The sequence below is a fragment of the Ciona intestinalis genome, chromosome 4 (assembly GCF_000224145.3).
Source record: "Ciona intestinalis chromosome 4, KH, whole genome shotgun sequence".
Classification (NCBI taxonomy): Eukaryota; Metazoa; Chordata; class Ascidiacea; order Phlebobranchia; family Cionidae; genus Ciona; species Ciona intestinalis.
This window is the reverse complement of record NC_020169.2, coordinates 2,475,461-2,484,776: the sequence shown is the minus strand read 5'-3', so window position 1 is coordinate 2,484,776 and position 9,316 is coordinate 2,475,461. Positions and strand designations below refer to the sequence as shown.

At 34.1% G+C, this 9,316-nt stretch overlaps 1 protein-coding gene across 1 annotated transcript in view; it reads left to right on the top strand.

Annotated features, from left to right (window-relative positions):
* Window positions 1-4,194: 4,194 nt before the first annotated feature.
* LOC100186540 (glucose-6-phosphate exchanger SLC37A2) overlaps window positions 4,195-9,316 on the top strand; it is a 5,976-nt gene continuing 854 nt past the window's right edge. The window contains exons 1-14 of the mRNA XM_002119198.5: window positions 4,195-4,376; window positions 4,555-4,636; window positions 4,900-5,017; window positions 5,332-5,410; window positions 5,586-5,721; window positions 5,801-5,877; window positions 6,161-6,327; window positions 6,602-6,672; window positions 7,062-7,202; window positions 7,306-7,396; window positions 7,652-7,800; window positions 8,301-8,436; window positions 8,753-8,818; window positions 9,185-9,282. Coding sequence (XP_002119234.2) covers window positions 4,300-4,376; window positions 4,555-4,636; window positions 4,900-5,017; window positions 5,332-5,410; window positions 5,586-5,721; window positions 5,801-5,877; window positions 6,161-6,327; window positions 6,602-6,672; window positions 7,062-7,202; window positions 7,306-7,396; window positions 7,652-7,800; window positions 8,301-8,436; window positions 8,753-8,818; window positions 9,185-9,282 — 1,488 coding nt within the window. The 5' untranslated portion in view covers window positions 4,195-4,299. The remainder of the gene's footprint in view (window positions 4,377-4,554; window positions 4,637-4,899; window positions 5,018-5,331; window positions 5,411-5,585; window positions 5,722-5,800; window positions 5,878-6,160; window positions 6,328-6,601; window positions 6,673-7,061; window positions 7,203-7,305; window positions 7,397-7,651; window positions 7,801-8,300; window positions 8,437-8,752; window positions 8,819-9,184; window positions 9,283-9,316) is intronic.

The following is a 9,316-nucleotide window of genomic DNA, read 5'->3' as shown; positions in this document are numbered from 1 at the left end:
TCAAAGTGCGCGTGTGCCATAGCCCATAGAACCGTATCCGAAATGATTAGCATTGCTATAAAGCATGACGATTAATTGAATTAAACTTATTTGTTGCAAATAGTCTTTAATTCTTATCTCACAAATTGCGCAAGTTCTTGCTAATCGTATCTATATTGTCTGTGAAAAAGTTCGGTTTTTGCCGAATCTTTACGCACGATTCGGCCAAAACCGAATCTTTGTCAAAATCGCTGATTCGGCCGAATAAATTCGGCAAACCGAAACTTCGGTACATCACTAGTTACGAGGAATCAAATATTGACTGTTGATCTACTGAAGCTTTGGCTTTCGTTCTACGTAATTCGAAACGCGACTGTTATAACAGAATGACCGACATAGGCAATAAAGCAAATGTTAAACATAACACTAAATGGGAGAATTGCGTTACTGGTACAAATACATATCGTACTCACGTGACGTCAATGTGTGTCTACGTCACGAACCACAATATAGGGTAAAATGAGGCAATTGCTTAGCTACACAGCTCGGAAAACTGCTGATCATAGCGGACGGGACCGCACAGCAAACATGAGATCTTTCCCACTATGATCTTTGAACTATGTGTACTACGCAATATATCGCTGTGGAGCAGTTTAATTGAACACGCGTGTGATATAAGGTCCCGGCTACGCCTAACGCCAACGCAGAACTTCAAATTTGCACAAAGACAGTGTAAATAGAGTTGTCACAAATGAACTAAGATAATGTATGTGATCTAGTAAATGCTGTCCATGCAAATTATTAAGCACTGACAAGTGTTGGCCGTTACATCATATGTTTTTTTACGAGCATAGAGTTAATACGCTCTAAGGCGATTAAATGCTTAATCCAAGATTATGCGCAATTAACGGCGCATGAATGAAATTGCTGGACCGGATGGTAAAAACTACGTACGTGTTTGCCAAACAAACCTGTTTAACCAAGCGTTGCTGAATCGTGTCAAAATGGTGAAAATTAAAGCTAAACTCTTGGTAAAAGCACTCAGATCCCTTGTAGTGCTGACTGGCTTTGTTCGCCCGGCGACCTCGCTCCATTCACGTTGACGTCAGCCAATTTTCGGAGAGCCAATACAGCAAGTCAATATGAGCCCAGGAGAGAACGCGGTTAAAGTCATGTGCGACGATGGAATGTGGCGGGCCTAAGGGGCATTGTTGACGCAATCCACTGTGGCAACAGGACTTGTTTTTCCTCGGTACGGAGATCAATTTCTTCCCAAATGCTAATTTTGTAAAAAATAACAAAACTTCAACGTGAGCGGTAAAAAAAAACGTGGTGGAAAAAACAAAATTGTTGTTAAAGATGTTTGTATTAATCGATACAAATCTTATATTCACACTGTTTAATTTAAAAGGACAGACATTGTTGCTATACGTATGTAACGATTGGAGTGTTTGCATAATTAGTAGCACGTAATTGCATGAGTCATTCACTTGTAAAACCGCAGTGGGTTCGCAGCGTCGAAAGAACGACTGCAAACAAACTGGTTGCAATAACTGCAGTAAAACGATTGCGGATATGCGCTCACGTGACCGTGGAGGCACAAAGAGTACGCAGTGCGCAAGCATGAGCATGCCCGGACACGTAGTAGTCGGCGAAACGGTGTCTGGCCTCCCAGCCATGACGCGACTACAGTTCTGTGCGACATTTTCGGAGTGATAATACCCTCTGGATAATCACCTGTGATGAGTTACAAAAACTATTGTTGTTTACCGTAAGAAACGCAACTTATTTGTTTAATCTTCCCCGCTCTATTTCCTGTTAATCAGGGCGAAAGACCTGCGCAGACTTGCTGGCTCATAGCCAACAGGGAATTGAGTTGCAAATTGGCACAAACGTTAAGTTTGTTGTAAACGTTTCTATTGCCGCCCCGCAATACAGCAAGCTGCAATGTGCAAGTCATTGATTGCATTGATTCAGTGAAATGCTGGGACAAATACTTTGCAAAGAAAGGAAGGGGATGGAGGAGGAAGGGGCTGTTATTGCACTATGGAACCAACTCAACTTACAAAACTAGCAATGCAGAACAAAATCAATCCATATAGGACAAACTGTATTAATGGCCTACTATGGGTAATAAAAAAATGTTCAAAAACTGAATATAGAAAATTCCATAAAATTAGTAAATAAACTATTACCACATATTTACTAGAAAAGTTTAAACGACATAAGCTCTAACCTATATATTTCTAAATTCCATCATTTTTCTCACAATCACACTGACAATTGAATTTAAATGTTTTGTTACTGTTAACATTAAGAACCTCAGAATAAAATTAAATATATATATATATATTAATATAAATGCTACTTTTAATCCATTAGTTCACTTTACAAAAATTACAATAGATTAAAATAACTTGTCCTATAACTTTTATTGTTCAATAAACACATATAATAACTATGAATATCAGGCAAGAAAAAGGAACAAAACACATTAACAATCACTGCACTTAAACAATAACAATCAAAATTAAGATAATTGACAAATATACTAAATTATTTCAGCTTTCCGTTAAATTGATCATGAAATTTGACTTGATTTTTTCTAGCAGAAATAAAAAATCATTACTATTCCAAATTCTACAGCAATATAATTGTCGAAATATGTCAATTGTAAATGCAATGAAAAAATCTATACTGTTTTAACAATACTATCAATTATAGTTTAAACTATGTCATTATAAGATATGCTATTCTATTTACATGTGTTTATATTACTTATTTATTCCAGTGCAAATAAATAAGTCAACTGAATAATGTTGTTTTCCCTACTAATCAAAATGCTAGTGTTCAGTTTACACGTAAAATTTGTAGTCGAAAATTTAAAACTCTTTTTAACTGAGAACTGAGAAAATATTTAACTGTCAAAAAATTGAAAAGTTGACTGACACAGTATGAAATGACTGATTACAAACTACATACAATATTTATAATGCTGCAATACAGTGCGTAAACTGGCCTGCAAACTACTCTGTTCCTATTACTGATCGTGCTCAATCCGACTGGCAAGCCCTTTCGAGTTCTTAAAAATCTTACACAACTATGCGATGAATGAGAGCGAGCTGCCTTTCAATGAAATAGTAAAAGCTCTCTTATTGGCCTAAACTTCTCATTCGAGCAGAGTAGGACAATCCTATTGGCTGTAACCAGCTCATTCATGAATGACGTAGTGCCGCGAGAACTGGAAATGCAAAGGGTAGATTGACGTAAAGTCTTTGGTTTTAAACCACAGTCGGGGTACTAATTTATCATTAATGAAAAATGATTTACTATTGTATATTAAATATATTTTACCAATAACCTTTAAATTTTAAAAATTTTAAGCGTTTTAATTGCCACTCCTGTTCTAATATACGTCGAATTACCCTTTGCCTTACCATGTTTGTTCGTAGTCAAAACATATTGCGGCAATCGCTAGTGCTCTGCCTTGTTTCTTCTATGCTCTTAGCGGCTGCTACACCGTAGTGTTTCTTTTTTTAACGCCTTCCGCTATCTCTTTTGTACTACAGCCGGTACGCTGTAGCGCAGGAGCAATGCCTACAAACCCGTTTCCTTATTTTAAAACCGCTGATGGTGCAATATTCGATATTGTTAAGAAACGTAGTACGCTACGCTTATCTAACATACGAAAAAAACGATACTGCGCATAACCTTGAAAAGATTAAACGGACAAATTGACTTGTTGTGGGAGTTATTATTATTATAAATGCGCGTTTGCTTTCTGCTCAATATCCTTGCCGAAATCGCGGCAATACATTGCCCACGTAAGTTACATATATACGTGAATGTTAATAAACATACTCGTATACGCGCATACAAATTCGAACAAAAACAAAAAAAGTTTTGTACAAAGAACGGAAATAGCAGAAACATCCAGCCCCGAGTATATAAACATGTTTATAAACGGACTATAATCACGCAACTTCCTTAGAGCATTATGTGAGACACCTCGCTTAGCGATTTCGGCTTCTTTTACCCTAATATTGCAACATTTCTTATCACCGTCTGAAGTTTAACACAGTACGCTTTACGACGTTTACGTGTTGACAATTTACCCAAAAAACGGGACTTCGCTAAAAAGAATGAAATTTTATTACGTTTCTATTTACCGGTGCTTTAGTTTTATTTCTATGGAAACGTTACGCTCGACTGGTGAACGAAAATTTAACAACAGTGCAGTTTGACAAGAAAGTTTTGTTGATGTAGCACTTTAAACTTTCATTTTAAAATAGTGTTTTATTTAACCGTTAATAGCAAAACATGGCAAAGGTACCCCTTCTTATTCGTGTTGTTGATTCAAGTGTATGTTGTAATCACACGCCACATCGTCATGTCAGGTAATTTTGAAATGCTTTTTTTGCTAGTGTTAACCCATTTTAATGCAAAAATACTCTTTTTTTTTACTTACCTTGGCGGAAGTTTTCCGTGTATGTATACAAATATTAAAAAAAATTATATATATATATATACTACAAACATGGCTAACCATAAATTTCTATATGTCTTGTATTAAAGGTACCAATATTTCATGCTTATTCTCACATTCTTTTGCTACATGTCGTATCATTTGAGTCGTAAACCAATCAGTGTTGTTAAGGTGAGTTCCCATATTTAAGTTAATAAAATTAAATTTGGACATACTGCATACATAAATTTAAACATATATATTACTGTATTTACTACAATGAAACAATATAGGCCTGTATAATTGCTTTATATTAAAACTTTTACAAATTTACATGCACGTTGCAAAATTAAATAATTAGTTGTATTCCAGAGTTTTTTGGTTAAGCCAAATTACATAAAAAAAACACAATAAAAAAAACGCCAAGTTACACCATATTTATTTTATCTTTGTAGGCCGAATTACATCAAAATTGTAGCAAAATCCCATTCAACTCCACTCATTGGTGGCCTGGAGCCACACCTCCTAAGAATCATACTAAGAATGGTACATGGTGTGACTTTCCACCTTTTGGTAAGTTTTATATGACTTAAAAAATAATTGATTAATGTGCATTTGATACAAAAGTTAAGTCCATAGTAACATTTTTTATGATTTTTTTATTGTAAAAAATTGGATATATATATATTGTGATTGGATGGGGCAAAATGGGTCATTAACCAAATGTGGCCAATTGTTTTCTAACCAAATTTTCAGAAAAAATTTAAAATTAAACCAATAGTCCTGGATTTGTTTCAAATGTAAGTTGTTTTGTATTTTTTTAAACAGGGAAACTGGTAAATTTTTATTTTGCACCAACTATTAGCGTTTGTTTTACACGATTTCAGATAAGTCCAATTACCAGGGATTGTTTGGCGACTTGGATTCTGCTTTCTTAGTACCTTATGCGATCGGAATGTTTTTCAGGTATAATAATGACTACGTATAATTTAAAGTGGATATATATTTAATATATTTATAAGCAAAATTCCCTTTTAAATACTTTTAAAAGACTACATTTAATTTAAGGTTGAAATAAAAAGTTTTATATATATACATATATATATGCAGAATATCCTGTAATATACTTTTACTCCAACAGTGGAATGATAGCCGAACGTGTTTCAATTCGTTACTTTCTATCATGTGGTATGATACTGTGCGGAATTTTTACCTCTATGTTTGGTATGGGATATTTCTTAGGCATTCATTCTCTCGCATTCTACTTAATGGCTCAGGTTAGTATGGGTTTCTTACCTTGACATGACAATTCTAAATACTGTTCATACTATTCAACATATATTGACTTTGCCTCAGGTACTTAATGGACTTGCACAAACAAGTGGTTGGCCAGGAGTTGTAACTTGTGTAGGTAACTGGTTTGGCAAACAAAGGTATGCTGTATTGATTAACAAACACTCTTCCAAACTTTGTTGCACCATCAGGTGTTTGTACAAACAAAATATACCACTAGTCTGATCCATATTTTATTGTTTATTGGTATTCTGCATTTAATTGTAGTCTTTTAAAAGTTTAGGTACATTTTTACAATTAATATCAATCAGTAAAGATCTTTTAGTTTTTATATAGACTACTTGATTTGATTTTTGATTTATTTTGGTTGCATGCTAAACTTCATTACTGTAATCAACCAATAAATCCAACCAAATCTCTCAGGAGAGGCCTCATCATGGGTATATGGAACTCTCATACCTCATTTGGAAATATATTGGGATCAGTGTTAGCTTCTGTATTTGTGGGTTACTCGTGGGGATTGTCATTTATTGTCCCAGGAATAATCATTGGAACAATGGGAGTCATCTGCTTCTTTACTCTTATTGATCGTAAGATAACATTCATTCCTGTAATGCAATACTGTCTGACTACTCACTCTGACATCTATGTATTGCATGTTATATGTTTTTCTGTTCATGTTAATTTGTATGTTGTATATTGTATATAGAAAAATATTTTTTCCCACTCACATAAAATACCAGTTGGCAGTGTCGCAGTAATTTACACAAATGTTCTTTGGCTGATGTGTATACACTTTAATTTTCATTAAAATTGAGTGTGAGATATATTTATATATATATATCAAACATTCTCTGTTCACAGATCCAGATGATATGAACTTTGTACCTGGAGATAAGGAAGATATAAAATATCAGTGCCTTCCCAAGTGTGAGGTATGTACATGATAGCACCATAGCTCTAATAGAAACTGGTTGTAAGAACAAACAGGAAGTTACATATAATTTTGCTTAAGTAAGCAGATGTTCGTGGTGTACTGTCTTTTGTATTGTTTTATGAGGTAATTCTTATAGACCATTGCGTTAACTTCACCATCTTTAATAATGTTCGCTAATTGGTATGGAAATTGTCATTTAGTAGTTGTGTACCTTAACTTTTAAATCTGTCTTGTAAGCACTATCTGAATAATAATGTCATGTAAACTTGATAAGAAGTAATTATAGTACTACCCTATACTAAGTTATGCAGCCCGATGACAGTTTATAAACAGTGACGGTAGTAATACTAGTAATGCAAGTAAATTGTAACGTGATTTCAACCACAGGACAATGAAAATCTGATCACAGAGAATGATCTGATAAACAGTGCTGAACCAATCAGTTACAATTCAACTGATGAAAATGAAGAAAAGGAATTGGAATCAGAACAGAAACCAATTGGTTTCTTTGGTGCTTTAAAAATACCAGTAAGCCTATTTATTAATGGATTTCTTTATTTTCTAGCACCTAATTTTTTACCATGTACATGAACTATATCATATGTGGCTAACTTTACTTATTGAATTACAGGGTGTGGTTGAATTTTCATTCTGTCTTTTGTTTGCCAAACTTGTCAGCTATACATTCTTGTACTGGCTTCCATTTTATATAAAAAACACAAGTGAGTAATATTGACAAAAGGTGGATTTTTATATAACTTATTTAACTTTACAATAACGAAACCTACAGTTTATTGTTGTAACGCAGTGACACTTGACTAACTCTCAAAATTGAAATTAAAACCTAACAAGAGCGCCATAGTTTCCTTCTCCCCTAAATTGGTTGTATTTTTACTTTGAGTTGACTAAGAAAGTTACTCTGTTTAACTCTCATAGCTCATCCATACATTCCCTCATTCTTATCCCTTTTCCACCAGGCACACTTTCACCAACAATGTCAGGACTTATGAGTACATTGTTTGATATTGGAGGAATATTTGGAGGGATTGTTGCTGGCCTTTTATCAGATTACACTGGTGCCTGTGCCTCAACATGCAGTGCTATGTTGCTCATTGGAGCACTGATGGTATGTGTAGTGTCAGTGGTGGCTGTTTTCATATATATATTTTGACATGTCATGGAACATGAAATATTAGATAAATCCATTATCACATATTGGGATAACTGAATGGTGACTGTTTTCATATTTCTAGTCTATATAGTCATATTGTAGCATGCCTGGGATATGAAATATTGGATAAGTAGACCCATATCAGCTATTGGGCCAACTCTGGCATAAATCTCAGGTTCTATGTCATGACACACTGTAGGACTTTACACTTACAGAAACAAACAGATTGTTTACCACAAATTCCATATCTCTACTGAACTGAAGTGTTCAAATGTATTGTTTATTATTATGTAAAAGTGTAACCAGCTATTCTTTCTTAAAATTTATTGTCATACAACCATTTGTACCCCTCCTTTTTTCCATTGCTTATGTACTTATCACATGTACGGTATCAAAGTATTATTTGCATAAACTCACTATGTTTGCTTGCCTTGTAACACAAACATGTTATTCAGATGTATCTCTTCAATGTGTACGGATCAGTAAGCACCGCTGTCAGCATCACCTTACTTCTAGTTACTGGTGCATTTGTTAATGGACCATATGCATTAATAACCACAGCTGTGTCTGCTGAATTGGGCACTCATGAAGGTACCTAACACTTATTATTTTATTTGGCCCTTTTTGTGCAATAACATCCAGTGCTAGTAGTTTACTTTTTTTAGCTGTGTATTACACTACATGCCTATTTCTTATATTCGTCTTTTTTTCTTTTAACTACATTTGCTCAAGTTGAAATTTGATAGGTAGATTCCTTAGAACAAATACTGTTACTAGCAAATAATTGATCGTTGGTTAAAATCACAGTAAACGCATGGTTGATTAAACAGTTACCCCCAAAATTGTAGTATGCATGATTTGAACACTTTTTTACTCTTTTGTCTCACCTTTTTTTGTTTCTGTACAGTTTTAAAAGGAAATGCGAAAGCTCTGTCAACTGTAACAGCTATTATAGATGGAACAGGATCTATAGGTAAGTCTCAGCTTTTAAAGTCAATTTTGTAGTTCCAATATACTCCTGTACAAATTGCGCAATTTAACTTTTGTTACCAAAGTTTTAAAAATAACAATGGGCATTTTGTACATGAAACATAAGTGTATTGGTACTATAAAATATTCATTAAAAAGTAAGCAATAAGATTTAACTTTTGTAACTTTTGTTACCAAGTTTAAAAAACATTGCACAATTTGTATAAGAGTGTATTGGGACTACAAAATTATCAATAAGATCTATTTACCTAAATTAAACTACTACATTCCATGAAAAATGTAATGGTATTAGCTGCACACAACAGCAGGTCTAAACTGGTAATTCTAATTGGTGCATACTTGACCACAGGTGCTGCCATAGGACCGTATCTAGCTGGCATGATATCAAAAACAGGATGGACCAATGTATTCTACATGCTTATTGCTTCAAACTTTGCAGCTATGCTGGTATGATAATATTTTCAATGTTTATGTTCTATTT